The following is a 17,854-nucleotide window of genomic DNA, read 5'->3' as shown; positions in this document are numbered from 1 at the left end:
TTTTTTTGTTACATAAAAAAATTATGAAAAATATTTTATAAGGTAGAAAAGGAAAAAAAATTTTTTTAATACTAAATTTTTATTTTTTATTTTTATTTCAATAAAATCAATACTAGAATCACAATTTATTAAATTCACAACAATTCATTAAATTTTTCATTGGATAATTGCATAGTGTTTTATAATTGTTGAAATAATTATGGCTATTTTTTTTTAAATGATATCCAACATTTTAAATCTATTGTCTTGTTATTATCATTAACTACAATCATAAACGCAATATGTACAAGCTCTATGTAAAATCACTTTCATAATTTCTCAATATAATTTACGAGCTGTGTTTTATTTTTCAAAACAAAAAAAAATCAAAATTTGCTTAATTTCATCAACTCAATACAAGGTTCTAATTTTCCAGTATTGATAAAATCTACGGATTTTTATTTATTCATAATTCAGCACACAATCAAAAAGTAAAAAAAAAAAATTGAATAAAAAAATCATTTTACGAATTGGTAAATTAATTCTCAATTGAATAATCAAAAAAAATTGTTTTTTTATACTCTTGCAATTATCTTACGCTTCTGATGTTAATAAAAATTAAAAAAAATTATATTGATTGAAAATTCAATTTCTAGTGATCCAATTGAATGCTTTGAATATAAAATAGGCAACAGTGATAGCATAAATATATTTATCACGTTGTTGACGTTGGTACAGAACAGATTCTACAGCCATCACTCGACGATTGAGCTTCCCCAGCTGACGTCGTAAATGTTGAATTTCATCCGATTGCGGCAGCGTAACATCAAGAGTACTATTCCAAACTGGTGTTTGTTCTCTAATAAATTACAGTTGCATAATATTGCAATATTAATTTTTTTTTTTTTTTTAATTTATTCACTAATTAATAATACATTTTTTTATCAATCTTTAATTAATTGAAAATTAAGATTAAGGTCCTTTTATTAAATCCTACATCCTCTCAACTTTAATTAAATAAATTTGTTTTTTTAATTCTTACCTTACATTACGTCTCACTATTTGTGTGTCACTAACAAAAGGTCCATTTGTAACTGGAAGTGTTGAATTTACAGCTATTGTATTGGGATAATCATCATCATTTTCATCATCAAATGTTGGAAAAAAATGATCACCTAGCGTTAAAATTCGTGGCGGAGTCTAAAAATAATTTTTTCCAGCAATCAACACCTACAATTATTATTGACATTATTATTATTATACCTGAACTCTGGTCATTGTGTGCTCCGGCGGGATAACGGAATTTTCCAGTGTCATTTCAATAGGTGGAGCTTTTAACCCCACATGTTGATCATGTCCTGTAAAACAATGTTATAAAATAAATTTCTGTAAGCTTTATTGTAATATTTTAACAAAAAATAATATATTTACCAACAACAAGAATCCGATCAGGCATATGCATATCAAACACCTGATTAGGACTTGGTTGTGTCCAAGAGTCATTAGCATTAGAATTATCATCTTTAAATTCATCACCTACTCTCAATGTTTTTGGTAATCTCATTTTATTATTCATTTCATAATTTTGGTCATAAAAATTGTCAACTTCTCCATTGAATACCGCTGGACTCTGTGATGTTGACATTACTGACTGAAATAATTTTTTTTTTCTATTCAGTATTATTTATTTATTTTTTGCAACCAGTCTTGAGGTTTTCAAGAATAAAATTTTTGACTATTTGTTCAATTTAGATCTATAAATAGAGTTTATAAATGTTTATAAGATTATAAAAGAAATCAAAACCAAAATCATAATTATTTTATAACACTGAAGTTGACAGATATTAAAAATTTTTTTAGATATTTATACCAATTAAATTATTAAAAAGTTTAACATGTGAAAATTAATAAAAATTACAAGTGAAAATTTTTAGAAGCATTATTTTACTGTAATTAATTTGTTAAAAAAAATTTTTTTTAATTGACAGCTGACCGCTTTTCAATAATCAAATTAAAATTAAAAAATAGTTTTTAAAAATTGCACTTATAGTTTTTCAATTTTTTTACAAATGAAAAATTTTTTTAAATATTTTTTTATTATTTTTTCAATAAAAAAAAAAAAAATTATGAAAATTGTTAGATGACGGCTTACTCAATTTTCACGATTTCTTTTAATTTATTTATTTATTTTTTTTTTTATTTTATTTATTGAATTTAAATTCCAAGGCATAAAGCCAAATAGCAAGAAGTAAAATACATAGAATTATGTTTCACATAATTAATAAAATTAAGATTAGAAATATTTGCTCAAGTATAAAAATTTTGTATTATTTATAAATAATATACTTTAAATTTGAAGTATAGCTTAACTAAATATAATAAGTAAGTACATTCAGAAAGAGTAGCATGTTTACAATTTTAAATATCTTAATATATACATTTTTACACTTTACCAGTATTGCACAGTAATTTAAATAAAAATTTAGCTAAGAATGTTTTACAGGAACAATCAATGATATTTTAAAAAATTACAATTATTTCTTAAATTAAAGTGAAAATATTTTTAAACAATCAATAAAAAGAAAGAAAAAGAAAACGAGCGATATATTACTCCCTATAACCTACAATGTCACAGTATAAATTTTTCATATTAATTATTACCTTTTTCTTTAAATATTCAGTATGATATTTTGAAATAATTTGAAATAAAATAAATGCTCCTTAATTTAAATTTTACTACGCATATATTTTTTTATGAAATATTTGTTTTTTGAATTTTGGTTACTAATTGTATCACAGTAATTTTCTTTGTGCACGTCGATTATTATTATTATTATTACTGATACAATATTAAGATATAGGTACTAAAGGTTAAACGCAGACAATAGTTAATAAATATAAACAAGTTACTTACTTACACTGTTAATTGTTATGTCATGTGATTCTCTTACTTATTATTTTTCACTCGAATGTGTATACATATATTTATTTTATTTTATTATGAAAAGAGATAATAGTTAGTACAAGCCATCATTCGGGATAATAAAAAATTAAACATTTGATTAGTTTTCATGTTTATAGATGGCAGCACTGCTGCCAAATGGAGGCACTGTAATCATAACCTATTTTAAAAAAGTTATAATTTGTTTAGAGTGAAATAATAATTTTTAAATGATTAAAAAAATAAATAAATTTATCTGAAATAAAAAAACAAATTTTATATCAAAAAATTTTCAAGGTAGTGACAATAGTTTTCTTAACAGTATAAAGTAAAATTACTGAGTTAGAAAATAATCAAAATAAACAAACGTAAGTTACTCGTTCTACATTTACAATTTTTTTAATTTTTTCAATAATTAAATTATTATAGGAAAAAATTTAGTAAAAAAATTTTACATGCAGAAATTAAAAAAAATTACAAGTGATAATTTTCAAAAACATTTTTCTTCATCATAATTTCAAAAATTATCAAACGTCGGCTGATTTCAGTAATAATAGTGAAGTTAGCAGACATTTAAAAATTTTTCATGTTTTTTTCATTAATTAAATTACAACAAAAAAATTTCATGAATTGTTTAATAAATTTTCTACATGTGGAATTTTTTCAAAAATTTGTTTGTTATAAATTTTTCAATAAGAAAAATTCTAAAAGTTATCAGATTCTGCTACTATTATTTTTGTAAAAATTATATGACATTTAATTTAACTGTCACTAGACAATTTTTTAATTTTCTTTAACAAAAAAATTTGTTCTAAAAAATTGCATTTTTAATTTTTTTTTGTCATAATTTATTTGTTAAAAAAATTTGTTAAATTGTAAAGTGATTGCTAAGTTTAATGTCATAAAAATTATAATTTTCATATAAAAATTAAGCTAGCCGACATCTAATAATTTTTAGAATTTTTTTTTATTGAAAAAATTATTACAAAACAATAATAAAAAATTTTCATTTGTAAAAAGCTTTAAAACCTCCAAGTGCAATTTTTAAAAAAAATTTTTTATTTCTAATTTAATGATAAAAAAAAATGAAAAAATTAAAAACGGCGGCTAACTTTAGTATTATTTAGTTTTATATATTAATATTATATTTTTTTTATTAATCAAATAATTAATTAAGCAATAAAAATTTCAGCAAAAAAATGAGCAAGTACAGAAAAAAAGACAAACAGTCCTCCGATGAAAGTGACTCGGAGGAAGAAACCCGGAGAGACATCAAAGAACGTGACGAATTTGCAGAACGTCTTCTCCGGAAAGATGAAGCTAAGACCCGTAAAATTGCGATGCCCGCGGGCTCGACAGCAGAAGCTGCCAAACGGCTGAAGCTAATGGAGACTGAGTCCCGCGACAAGCTTCTGCCAGAGCTCAGGAAAGCTTCGCGTCGGCAGTATCTAGAAAAACGTAAAGCAGATAAAGTTGCTGAGTTGGAGGCCGACATAATCGACGACGAGTATCTCTTCGACGAGGAAACGCTGACAGAGTCGGAGAAAAGGGCACTAGAGCACAAAAAACAGCTACTGGTGCTGGCAAACGAGCATGAAAAAGCGCGGAATCTTGAACGTGTCCAGAGGTACCATATGCCTGAGGCCAAAGGAAAGGGCGAGAAAGATGACACGGTAGTCGATCTCACCGAGAATGAGGCTCCGATTTCTGAGCAGAGTAGGTGGGAATCCCAGCAGATGGGCTCTGCTGTTTATAAATTCGGAGCTAAGGACAAAAAGCGCACTGAGGCCCATGAACTGCTGCTGGATGATGAAATAGAGTTTATCCAAGCGCTTCAGATGCCTGGATCTGATAAAATCAAAAGAGAAGACGAGGAAGAAGCTAGTAAGACAGTCGAGAACAATAAATTGCAGTCGATTCAAGAAACTCAGAGGAGTTTGCCTATCTATCCTTTTAAGAGAGAACTCATTGAGGCCATTAAGGAGCACCAGGTCCTTATTATCGAGGGAGAAACAGGATCCGGTAAAACTACGCAGATTCCACAGTATTTACATGAAGCTGGGTTCACCAAAGGCGATAAAAAAATTGGATGTACACAGGTAGATTATTATCATTGATTTTATTATTTTTATTATTTAAAAAATTTAAGTCAATAATGATAATAATAATTTTACAAAAATTACATTAATAGTTTTTGTGAATATCTTGATGTAAAATTAAAAAAAAAATTTTTATTACAATTATTTAATCATTAAAAAAAATTCTAAATTTAGAAAAAATTTTTGCACTCTTTTTTTTTAATAAAATTTATATTTTATCTTTTTTTGATGTTTTTTGAAAAGTAAATTAAAGTACATTAAAAGTACTTTAAAGTACATTAAAAAAACAAACGAAAAAAAAGTTGAAGATCACAATTTTCTAAAAAATTTATTAACTTTTTTGAAAATTTTTTAAATTTCTTAAAATTGTGATAATCAACTTTTTTTTTTTTTAATTGTTTATTTTCTTATGCATTTTTCAAAAAAAAAAAATATATCAATAAAATCAAACAAAAATTTCGTTCAAAAAAATGAAAATTAAAATCGTTGACCCCACTTGTAAATATTTACCATAATTTTATGTAAAATTTTTTCGAATTAAAAAATCATTAATGCAATTAATGCAATTAAATAATTTTTTTTTTTAATTAAAGCCCAGAAGAGTCGCTGCGATGTCCGTTGCTGCAAGAGTCGCTCATGAGATGGCCGTAAAACTTGGAAATGAAGTCGGGTACGCCATCAGGTTCGAGGATTGTACATCACAACGTACAAAAATTAAATACATGACTGACGGTACTATGCACCGAGAGTTTCTGAGTGACCCTACTCTTGACACTTACAGCGTGATAATAATCGACGAGGCTCACGAGCGTACGCTACACACTGACATCCTTTTTGGACTTGTCAAAGACATAGCACGTGAACGCAAAGACCTGAAGCTTCTCATATCATCGGCAACTTTAGACGCCAAGAAGTTCAGTGAATTTTTCGACGACGCTCCTATATTCCGGATTCCTGGTCGACGCTACAAAGTCGATATTTACTACACAAAAGCTCCAGAGGCTGACTACATTGATGCTTGTGTTGTTTCGATTTTACAGATCCATGCGACTCAGCCGCGTGGAGATATTCTAGTCTTTCTTACAGGCCAAGATGACATTGAGACTTGTCAGGAAATTCTTCAAGAAAGAACGATGCGGCTGAAAATGAGCGAGTTGATTATTACACCAGTTTACGCCAATCTGCCCAGTGAAATGCAGATTAAAATTTTCCAGCCGACACCACCTAATTCTCGGAAGGTTGTTCTAGCTACTAATATTGCTGAGACGTCGTTGACGATAGACAATATTGTTTATGTTATTGACGTTGGGTATGCGAAGCAAAATCACTTTAATGCGCGGACGGGAATGGAGAGCTTGATTACAGTTCCTATCAGCAAAGCGTCGGCTAACCAGGTAAGGTTTTATTATTATTATTATTATTATTATTATTATTATTATTATTATTATTATTATTATTATTAATCAAAACTAGCAACCATGCAGTCACTATGTGATTGCCGTGACTTATGAACTAAATAGAAAAAAATTAAAATTTTTTACATAATTGAATAATGACCTTTGTTAAATTGCACTGTATTTTCTTGAATATTGATATTTTTAAAAATATAAGCTCATCCCAATGTTACACTCATCAAGAGCTTTCATTCGAGTACCTACATGCATTTTTGATATATTTTTTATAGATACATATATATATAATATATATAAATATATGAAATATATGAAAAAATTGATGTGGATACTCAAATGAAAGGTCTTGATGAGTGTAACATCGGGATGAGCTTATATCTTTAAAAATGTCAATAATTCACAAGATACAACCTCATTTCTTAATTAAGTATCTAGAGACAGAGCATTTTTTAATGCTGCCTAAGTACTTATCATAATAAATTGACTATCGGTGAGAATTATATGAAACCTTGAAAAGGTACTAATTCAAATTTTATCGTATTTCTCTTATTCTCTTAATAATATAGATAATATATTATTGTTATTATTCAGGGTTCAACAAAAATTGTTTTTATACTTTTAATGATTAAAAAAAAATAATTTTTGTTAAAAAGAAAAAGAAAAAATTTTTTTAGCTTACTGTTATAATCCCAGTCAAGCTGCTTATTATTATTATTCTTATGAATATTATTATTATCATCATCATTATTTATTATTATTATTATTATTATTATTATTATTATTAAATGTTTTTTTTTTTTATTTAAAAATCATGATAATATTAAATATAACAAATAAAACAATTTTTTTTTTTAGCGCGCAGGAAGAGCTGGTAGAGTTGCTCCAGGAAAATGCTTCCGACTGTACACTGCTTGGGCTTATCAACATGAACTAGAAGACAATACTATCCCGGAAATTCAAAGAATAAATCTTGGAAACGCTGTGTTGACTTTAAAAGCTCTGGGAATTAACGACGTAGTAAACTTCGACTATTTAGACCCACCTCCGTCCGAAATATTGGTGCTTGCTTTAGAACAGCTGTACGCTCTGGGAGCAATAAACCACAAGGGAGAGATGACGAAGCTCGGTCGTAGGATGGCAGAGTTTCCACTGGACCCGATGATGGCGAAGATGCTGCTTGCGAGCGAGAAGTACAAATGCTCCGAGGAAATCGCTACGATTGCGGCAATGTTATCAGTTACGGGAGCTATTTTCTTCCGGCCTAAAGATAAGATAATTTACGCGGATACGGCGAAGAAAAATTTCCACGTACCTGGAGGAGATCATCTGACACTTTTAAATGTATATAACCAGTGGCAGCAATCTGAGTTCAGTACTCATTGGTGCTACGAGAATTTTATTCAGTACAAATCGATGAAAAGAGCTCGGGATGTCAGAGAACAGCTGGTAGGACTGATGCAGCGAGTGGAGATGGATATAATTTCTGGGATCTCCGACACTGTTGCTATTAGAAAATCTATCACTGCTGGGTATTTCTATCACGTTGCCAGGCTGTCCAAAAGTGGAAATTACAAGACGGTCAAACACAACCAGACTGTGTCTATTCATCCTAACAGTTCTCTGTTCCAGGAACTACCCAGGTGGATCGTGTATCATGAACTTGTGGTAACTGCTAAAGAATACATGCGACAAGTTACAGAAATTGAAAGTTCTTGGCTGGCTGAGGTCGCTCCTCACTATTACAAGCCTAAGGAACTTGAAGATTCAACGAATAAAAAGATGCCGAAAGTTGTTGGAAGATCGGCGCCTGATGGCACGTGATTATTTTTTTTAAATATTATATTTTTTATTTTAATAAATAAATTTTGTATATAGTTAATATATAAGAAGCACCAAAATAAATTTAAATTTAAAATAATTATTTTTTTAAATAATTTTTATTAGTATTTAATCAAATTAATTTATTAAGCTTAACCAGCAACCTTGCAGTCACTGTTTTTAAAAATAAAAGCTCATTCCGGTGTTACACTGATCAAGAGCTTTCATTTGAGTACCCACTTGCATTTTTGATATATTTTTCATATATACATATATATAATATATATAAATATATAAAATATATGAAAAATTGATGTGGGTACTCAAATTAAAGGTCTCGATGAGTGTAACATCGGAATGAGCTTATATCTTTAAAAATGTCAATATTTCACGAGATACAAGGTAATTTTTGAATTATAATAATAATAATAATAATAATAATAATAATAATAATAATAATAGATAAAATAAAAGAACAATAATTTATCGGAAAAAATAATTTATTTGTACATATGGGTACTAATTAAAATAAGAGCATTAAAAGCAACATTTGTTTACTATTAGCACAAAATAAAAATAATTATTATAATTTTTTTAATACAGAAAATAGAACAGTAGAATGTAAACTTTGATCTACATAATGCACATAGATATGTATATTATATCGTAATTTAAAATGATACAATAATCATATTTATTAAACTTTATCTTAACCCGATTTTTTATTTAAACTATTATTAATTACAAAAATTATTTTTTTTTTATTAAATATTAATCAAAAAATACTTTATTTTTTAAATATTCATTTATTTTTTTTATTAATTATTAATTATTACTATTATTATTTAAAAGGCAAAATCCGACAATTGTCGTGGTCTTATTAATTTACAAATCGTCTAGACCGTAATATTAATTATTATTATTTTAGTTCTAAACCTTCTATCAAATATAAATTGTAATTCGTGTTATAACTGTATTAAAATCTAACAATTTTTAACACTTTTCAATTATTTAAAAATTAACATTTAAACATTCAGGCTAATGAGTAGTTAAATACTCATGGCGTTTATATTTATGAAAAAATATTATTTAAACAATAATGAATGACAATATTAAAACAAAAAAAAAAGTAACTAATTTATTTTATTTAATATAATAATATTTATGATTGTCGAAACAATTGGAAGATTACGGAATGATTTAATAGTATATAAATGCTCTAAAAATTTATAAAAGGCACTGTTTTTATAATTAACTATCAACTATTAACTATTAATTAATAATTAATCTCCTGAATTATATATCAATATTACGCAATAACAAAGTGGACACATTTATAAGAAAATATATATGTGGTCCCTCAATATAATGACAATTATTAATTCGTATTCTTTATAGTATTTGTTTGTCTCTTTTATCTCTTTCGTATTAAATCCACATTAATAATAGTAATCAGTGTAAATAAACGATGCGCAATGTTTACAAAGACATTATTTGTCGGATAAATCAAATCGTTGTGAATGTCTATTGTTTGATAATATAAAATATTATTAAATATTATAATAATATATTAAATATGGGCTGGTTCAACATAATTAGCTGGCAACATTCCGTGACGTCCGGTTCGTTGTACAAGACCCGTCATCCAGCCCTCGTCGATTGCCGTGCAGTTGAGAATCAGGTCACCATCGCAGAAGCTCACTTCGTCTACATCTTGTGCTTCGTAATCGTACAATGCACGATAAACTCGCTGATTTTTTATTTAAATAAAAAAATAAAAAAACAAAAATTATAAAAAAATAATTTAATGTAAAAAAAATTATAAATTAAAATAATTTAATTTTTAAAAAACTTATAAATTAAATTAATTTAATTATAAATTAAAATAATAAAAATAAAAAAAAAAATATACCAAAGTATTAGCTTGTACCGGAGGCGGGTGCGGCTGTTGCTGTTGTGGAACATGATTATTATTAATACCAGGCGTTAAAGATCCGTAATACTCATTGACTGGATCTATGTCAGCAACAGATCCTATTTTTCTTGCTGGTGGATTTGTTACTGCATAAAAAAATAAATAAAAAAAAATGAATAAATAAAATTACTCAACACAGTTAAATAAGCACATTCTTTACATATCAAGTAGCAATATAAATAAAGCATTGCATATTATAATACAATCTTAAACAATAAAAAAATAACATAAAACAGTTACGCGCAAAACATACCTGCGCCCTTATCACTGGTATAAATAACAGTAGTAGCTGCTTGTCTAGCTGAGTACGGACTGGGTCTAGCCTCAGTTATTGGATCATAGTCAGCTATTTTTCCCGGGGTTTTTGGAACAGGACTTACTGTTCTCACTGGCATTGCAATGTTAGCGTTAGCATTAACGTTAGCGTTAGCGTTAATAACACTGCTCGCAGGTGCTATTGAACCGTCTGTATATTCTACATACTCTAAAACACACATTACGACACAATGACACAATAGCAAACACACATCTCCACCACCGACACTGATTATGGTTATGATATAGATCAGTGACCAATGACAAAATTAAAATTAAGTTAGCCGACATCTCTAAATTTTTTTTATTGAAAAAATTGTTACGAAAAAAAATTTCATTCGTAAAAAACTTGAAAAACTATAAATGCAATTTTAAAAAAAAATTTTTTAGTTCTAATTTAATAAATGGAAAAAAAAAAAAAAAAAAAAAAAAAATCAAAAATTTAAAAACGTCGGCTAATTTTAATTATAATGACAAATTACAAGGACAAATTAATTAATATTAAGTTAGTTGACATTAAAGAATTTTTATAAATTTTGTTTTAAAAAAAATTGAAAAAAAAAAAAAAAAAAAAAAAAAAAAAACTATGAGTGCAATTTTTAAAGAATATTTTTACTTCTAATTTAATAAATAAAAAATTTAAAACGTCAGCTAACTTTAGTATTACGACAAGTTAAAATTAGTCTAATCTAAATGAAACATAAATTACCTATTTGTTCGTCATTTTCTCCAGTCATCGTTCTCTTCTGCTCCATAATAGCTTTTTTTTGAAGGTCCCCGTGATACGCGACGTTAGATATTATTTTACTATTCTGTTTGATCCTCAGCGTCTCTGGGTCGTCGGCTACCTGTGTAAATTTACCCTTGGTTTTCTCAAATTCCGCGTGATACTTAACATTACTCTGGATCTTTGTGTTCTCGGCGATGCGTTTCAGTTCTGGTGTTTCGGCCATTGTTGTCGCTTTGGCTTTTGGTATATGCCTAAAAAAATATTTTTCATTATTGTTATTATTATATTTTAAAATTAATTTTTATCAAGTATTATTTATAATTTCTACTAATCGTTTTTCATTGTATATATTTTAATGTTTCTTAATGATTCATTCGAGAAAAAATTTTTTTTTACTCCGACAGTAAAAAATATGATTTGTAATAATTTTCTTCATGAATTAACAAGATTATTTTATTTTTTTTTTTTTTTAATATTTCTAGTTGATTTCAATTTTTATAAAAATTTATCAACTTTCTTATTTAATATGTATTTATATCATTAAATTTAATAATATAAAATTAAGAACATATACGTATATAGTTGAATAGTGATGAAAATGAATCATGACATTTTTTTATGAGCATTATAATTAGTAGTTAAATAACAGAGATAATTATCATATTAATGTAAAGAACAAGTTTTATCTAACAATTATAGAAAAATTATAAATAAGTTTAAAAATTTTTTTTTCTTACAATTTTTATAATTTTTTTAATAAATAAATTTTTACAAAAATTTTAATTATTTTTAAGAGCTAATTTATTTTTGAAAAAAATTATCAAGTATTTGCTAATTTCAATGTACTATTTTTTTTTTTAAATAAACTGTCGGAAGTGTATTTAAAAATATTAATATTACTAATTATTTTCCATTCATGACTAAAAAAAAAATCATTAATTAAAGTAATAAAAAAAAATAATTAAAATAAAAAAAAAACGAATACTAAAATGACAATTATTAATTACAAGATCCATTGTTCGGCAATTAATAATTAGCATAAAAAAAATAAGGTCATATGTAACGAAACTTTCACAAAGAAAGATTAAATCCTTAAAAAATCTTCTCCCTCGGCGTTCGTTTAAATAAATAATTTTAATATTCGTCCACGTGACTAAGTCAATGACTTGACACCGCCACTAACAAAATCACTTGACGTATGTTTATTTATTTACTCTCTAATTAAATAATTAAATTACTGAAGATAAATACTTACGCCTCGCAGTAAGGTTGTTTGTTGAAACCCTTGTAAGTCCTCATATTGAGGGTCATATTGCATCCTTGGCACTTGAAACATTGCTTGTGCCATATCTAAAATAAAAATAAAAAAAAAAAAAAAAATGTCAATCACCGATTTATTTATCGCTTTAAATTTAATTACAGTAAATAAAATAATTAAACTCGATAATGAATCAGATTAGTGAAAATAAAAGTGATCATAGTAATAGTAATAAATTAATCGTAATTCTCTTTCATTTAATTAATTTATGACATCATTTAAACGTGGCCGTGAGACCGAGAGAGTATTGAGAACGTCAAACAAAGCAATTACATTCACTACCCCTCTCTTTTATTATTCTTCTAAATTTTTTTTAGGCAAGATTAAAAAAAAAATAGTATTTTCTCACGTAAATTAGACGTTTCCTCCGACAGTGTACAGTTTTATCACCGTTAAAAATAAATATTTTCCCTGTAAATTGAGACATTAAAATGTCTGACAGTCAAAGAAGGTTAACTACTACCGGTTACTTTTTCTCCAGGCCAACATCCAGCTGTCTTTAAAATAATCTACCGCCGTTAAGCAAGTTAAATAAAAACTAATACTTAAAAATATAAATATAAATACCAAAAATAACTAACCTTATCCAGACACTTGAGTTCCTCGATGGGATACACAGTTTTTTCACACCGGGCACACGTCTTATTCATTATAAATAATAAAACGCTCGTATCTCCAAAAATAAATTTATTTATTTGTTTTTCTTCAAGTAAACTGTCGCTCGGGAAAACAAGTCCTGGAGAACAGAAAGCTTTCCTTACGTGAGTCTACGGTGCCAGCTTGCAATTTTTCGTTGATGCGTCACACACATTTAAAACCATACCAACTCATCCAAGAGCTTGAGGATACAATTCACAAATGACGCAAACCCATACACCAGTCGGATAATATTCAGGAAAAAATATATTTATATCCTTGTTGCACGTAATAATATATATATTACGTATATTTTAAATATTATATATGCCGTAGTTTAATAAATAAATACTTATTTTTTGCAGCTGATTGTTCCACGACTTGTATCTAGAATGTGAACCAGTCAATGAGTGTGTGTTTGTGTTGAATGGATCTCACACATATTTTTCATTTGTATTTAAGTGTTAAAATATATATGTATATATACCTACGTGTATTACTGTATATTCTTGGACCTGTGCGCGAGGAAAAGTATACCATACCACCACAATTGACGTTTTAATTCTGTAGTATTCGTTGACGAAACAAAATATCACTTTATCCTCTTTCTATTTCTTTATTCTTCCTCTTTTCTACTGCTACTACTAAAATACTAAGATGTGGTCATTAATACAGCCTGCTGTACTAAACTTAAACAAAAAAAAAAAGTCTAGGGCTTAAATTTTTTTGTTGGCTACACTGAAAAACATTTATAGTGAGAATTTTTATGACACTGAAGTTGATAAACATTAAAAATTATTGTTAAATTTTATAATAATGCAATTATTATATGACATTAAAGTTATAGCTGTCACTTGACAATTTTTTATTTTTATTTAGCAAAAAAACTATTTTGAAAAAATTGCATTTTTTAATTTTTTTTTAATTTCTAGATGTCAATTTTTTTTTAATAATTTTTTTCTTGTTATAATTTATTTGTTACAAAAATTAAAAAAATTATCAAATATCTGCTAAATTAATTTTCATAATTATTATTTAAAAAATTCCACATGTTAAAATTAATAAAAATTACAAGTGAAAATTTTTAGACGCAATTTTTTATTGTAATTGATTGATTAAAAAAAATTTGTAAACTAACAGCTGACTACTAACTTCAGGTATTATAAATTGACAGACATTAAAAATATTTTTAGAATTTTATAGCAATTTAATTATTATAAAAAAAAATATTATTAAAAAGTTTCACATCTTAAAAAGCGTCAGATTATATCACTACACTAGTCAAATACTTCTTAATAATTATAAAAAAAATTATTTTTAAAATAATTTTAATTTCATTTGACAGCTGAAGATCTATAAAATTCCAAAAATCAAATTTTATTGTTTAATTTTACTATAAATAATTTATTTGCGCGAAATAAATTTAAAATGAATTAAATTACTCTTCATTGTGAGTCACGTAGTCAAAAATAGCGGCATTCGGTACACTCGTGAGTGATTCGTTTGTTGGTTATATTTTTTGCTGGGAACTATTTATTTATTGTTTTAGTTATAAATAAATTAGCAACATTTAATTAAAGAGATTGATGGTTGGTGGTAGTAATTTATTTGTTTAAAAAAAAAAATTTAGAGATTAATAATGAGCGACTTTCATTCATCTATGAGATGTATTTCACCGAATGCAAGGTAGTCTGCAAGTTACTCAGTAATTTGTTCAATTTATTTATTTATTTAATGATTTTTTTATTTTAATTGTCAATGACTTTTTTAGTATGCTGGCTCCAAAACCGCAGGTTCAACAAACGCTGGATTTGAGACTAGCACAGACAAGAGTAAGGAATAGTATCACTTGGTTTTTGATCAATGGAGCACTTCTGAGTGTTTTATTATTTGATATGTAAGTTTTAATAATTAATAATTTAATTTTTACTTTACGAATTTAATTGTTATAATTATCTTAAAAAAATTAGATAAATTTACGACACATTTGATTTTGTTAAAAATAATTTTTATTGATTTCTATTAAAATTCTATTAAAAATTTTTAATCTATATTATTAATAGAATAAGAAAAATTTTGTTTCTGGAATAGTCATATGATAAAATCGGTTTTTTAGTAAAATTTAGCGTCACTGCAAAGGTCTTAATTTAAATTAGTGCCTTTTCAAGGTTTCATTTCATTCTCACTGATAGTCAATTTATTATGATAAGTATTTAAGTGACATTCAAAGTTGCTCTGTCTCTAGTTACGTAATTAAGAAATGACCTTTTATTTTGTGAAATATTTACATTTTTAAAGATATAAGCTCATTCCGATGTTACACTTGTCGAGACCTTTCATTTAAGTGCCCACATCAATTTTTCATATATTTTATATATTTATATATATTATATATATAAATATATGAAAAATATATCAAAATGCATGTGGGTACTCAAATGAAAGCTCTTGATGAGTGTAACATCGGGATGATTTTTAACGAAATTTTATTCATTTATTTTTTTCTTTTAGATTGTACATAGATGCGACTTACAAACAATTTCTGTGGATAGAATGGGTTCTAGTATTAATCTTCGGACTCAACGCTTTGTACCATATAGCAAGTTATATAATAGGAATATTAAATTTACGACCTGTAATCTTAAACCCAGAACAAAAGAAATTATTAGGAGTAAGTAATGATGAGACCCTGTTCAAGTCAATCTCCTCGATCAATGAAACAAAATTATGTCCAGAGCCGATTTCACCGATATTAAACATGACTTCCCCGCTAAATTTAAGCCGAAGATCACTGGGGACTTCAGCGTTGAATGAAACCAGTATGAATTTTTTTATTTCTTTTTTATAATTTTTTTTTAATTTAATTAAATTAATTGCTTGTTTAAATATTATTGTAGAAACTTACTCGAGTCCTTTTTACTGTGGAACTGGGAAGTATTCAAGTACCCCGATATCACCCAAGAGTTTGAGCAATACGTCGACAAATAATTCGCTCAGTAGATCATTGAACACGTCGATGAACGGGAGCCTAACTGGCGAGGGATTAATTCAAGATGAAATAGAATTACAAAATTATTTGAAAGACGTGACAGAACGTGAGCGGAAGACGACCCACTCAACTGCAGTAGACCAACCTTCAAATTTACTGAGTTCATTTTGGTCCCACCCGGCAATGAGAAATCCCGGAGAAATATCTCCGCTGCTACGACGCTGCGCTTACCAATTATCGCCAACTGTTGACAAAACAAAATCTTCTAGTCCAGGAAACGAAGAAGGAACATCTCCTCGCGGTTACTTCGGTGCTCCGGATGTCTGGCGAAAGTACCGAATCGACAGTCACAAAGTAAACCAATGGACGGCTAATTTACGCTTGTGGATAAGCAAAACAGTCGTCGAGCGGGTGGTGCTTGAAATAGAGGCCGTGAATGCGGCATTGATTCGCCACGGACTCAGTGACTCCCAGGTAGGACACGTAGGGCTAGATCGACTCCGAAAATTAGCCCAGGCTCAGAACATCGTCTTAGGAATCCCAACGCTTCCGACTCTGGTACCTTTTCTCGAGATTTCTAACAATCAGGACTATCTCATCAAGCGAATCAAGGAACTGGCCAAAGGAGGGTCTATGAGCGAGTTCAAGTGGTGCAGCGGCGAACCCTACAACGGGAAACCCTGGGAAAATAGCTTGCCAACAGACACAGCTATCATCATGCATCTTGTTTCTTCATACATGGACACTCAGCTAGAAGCTCCTCTGGATCAACCAGACGCCAGGACGTTTACTTCCAGGTACATGGCCAAAAGTGGATGTGAGCTGCCGAGGAATAAAGGGCCTATTATTGTTTCCCAGTCGGTTAATCCTCCTCATTATTGTCTGGCACTCAGTGGTGATTCTTTGCCAGCTGATTTTGAAGAAATTCCACGGGTTAGTTTTTTTTTTTTATTTTTAATCAAATTTTAATTAGCCGACGTTCAATAATTTTTTATTTTTTTTATCGATTAAATTATCAGCAAAATAATTCTTAAAAAAAATTGCACGTATAATTAATTGCATCTATTACATGTAAGATTTTTTTTGTAATAATTTTTTTAATAAGAAAAATTATTAAAATTTTCAGATTTGTAGGCTAATTTGATTTTCATTATTAAAATTATTAGAAACATGATAATTTTTTTAATTTTTATAAAAATTCGCACTTGTAATTTTTTTTAAATATTTACATGTAATTTTTTTTCATTATCTATATTATTAAGAGAATAAGCAAAATTTTTTGACCAGTGTTTTATATATAATATGGGTTTTAATGGTTAAATTTTATTGTTTATTTTTACAAAAAATTACATTATTAAATAATTAATTTTTTTTGTTACAGGGAAGAAACAACATGTTCCATACTTTATTACTCTTCCTCTACATTATAAAAACCCGCGACCATGGAATGTTGGGTAGAGTTAATTTAGGAATGTCTGGAATAAATATCCTCTGGGTTATAGACGATTAATAATTAATAATTTTTCTAATTTATTTATTTTCCGTAACATTACCGATAATTGTAATGTAATTTATAATACATTTTTTTTTGTAATTTATATAATAAAAAACATATTTTGTGATTAAGTTTTCAGTTGGTTTT

The 17,854-nt window shown here is 27.5% G+C and overlaps 4 protein-coding genes across 7 annotated transcripts; 2 read left to right on the top strand and 2 right to left on the bottom strand.

The window, feature by feature from the left end:
• Window positions 1-60: 60 nt before the first annotated feature.
• On the bottom strand, window positions 61-3,028 carry Tango11 (transport and golgi organization 11). Of its 3 annotated transcripts, none has more exons than XM_074255015.1 (5): window positions 2,894-3,028; window positions 1,411-1,630; window positions 1,243-1,337; window positions 1,022-1,179; window positions 61-838 (listed from the first exon to the last, which is right to left on the bottom strand). In XM_074255015.1, exons 2-5 carry the CDS (start codon window positions 1,622-1,624, stop codon window positions 625-627), a joined length of 681 nt encoding a protein of 226 aa, XP_074111116.1. In that variant the 5' UTR covers window positions 1,625-1,630; window positions 2,894-3,028; the 3' UTR covers window positions 61-624. The 3 variants fall into 3 exon arrangements, with proteins under 3 accessions (XP_074111116.1, XP_074111118.1, XP_074111117.1); XM_074255017.1 differs by having other exon boundaries at window positions 2,898-3,018; XM_074255016.1 differs by lacking the exon at window positions 2,894-3,028 and adding an exon at window positions 2,641-2,805.
• A 119-nt stretch (window positions 3,029-3,147) lies between these two features.
• L(2)37cb (DEAH-box helicase 16 lethal (2) 37Cb) lies at window positions 3,148-8,349 on the top strand. Its single transcript, XM_074255007.1, has 4 exons — window positions 3,148-3,288; window positions 4,113-5,019; window positions 5,613-6,413; window positions 7,287-8,349. The coding sequence occupies exons 2-4, from the start codon at window positions 4,120-4,122 to the stop codon at window positions 8,250-8,252; spliced, it is 2,667 nt and encodes an 888-aa protein (XP_074111108.1). The 5' UTR covers window positions 3,148-3,288; window positions 4,113-4,119; the 3' UTR covers window positions 8,253-8,349.
• On the bottom strand, window positions 8,350-13,874 carry LOC141535183 (LIM and SH3 domain protein F42H10.3-like). Of its 2 annotated transcripts, none has more exons than XM_074255012.1 (7): window positions 13,715-13,874; window positions 13,169-13,610; window positions 12,525-12,619; window positions 11,249-11,520; window positions 10,478-10,708; window positions 10,162-10,310; window positions 8,350-9,999 (listed from the first exon to the last, which is right to left on the bottom strand). In XM_074255012.1, exons 2-7 carry the CDS (start codon window positions 13,235-13,237, stop codon window positions 9,820-9,822), a joined length of 996 nt encoding a protein of 331 aa, XP_074111113.1. In that variant the 5' UTR covers window positions 13,238-13,610; window positions 13,715-13,874; the 3' UTR covers window positions 8,350-9,819. The 2 variants fall into 2 exon arrangements, with proteins under 2 accessions (XP_074111113.1, XP_074111114.1); XM_074255013.1 differs by having other exon boundaries at window positions 13,711-13,865.
• Window positions 13,875-14,706: 832 nt separating this feature from the next.
• LOC141535181 (transmembrane protein 209) lies at window positions 14,707-17,838 on the top strand. The gene is made up of 5 exons (XM_074255009.1): window positions 14,707-14,909; window positions 14,995-15,120; window positions 15,735-16,042; window positions 16,121-17,145; window positions 17,594-17,838. The coding sequence occupies exons 1-5, from the start codon at window positions 14,863-14,865 to the stop codon at window positions 17,720-17,722; spliced, it is 1,635 nt and encodes a 544-aa protein (XP_074111110.1). The 5' UTR covers window positions 14,707-14,862; the 3' UTR covers window positions 17,723-17,838.
• Window positions 17,839-17,854: the final 16 nt, after the last annotated feature.

This window comes from Cotesia typhae, unplaced genomic scaffold, assembly GCF_013202065.1.
Source record: "Cotesia typhae breed Kobodo isofemale line unplaced genomic scaffold, CoteBio_Ctyphae scaffold_13, whole genome shotgun sequence".
In the NCBI taxonomy this organism is placed as follows: domain Eukaryota; kingdom Metazoa; phylum Arthropoda; class Insecta; order Hymenoptera; family Braconidae; genus Cotesia; species Cotesia typhae.
The sequence above is the reverse complement of the archived record's forward strand: the minus strand, read 5'-3'. Positions and strand labels throughout refer to the sequence as shown.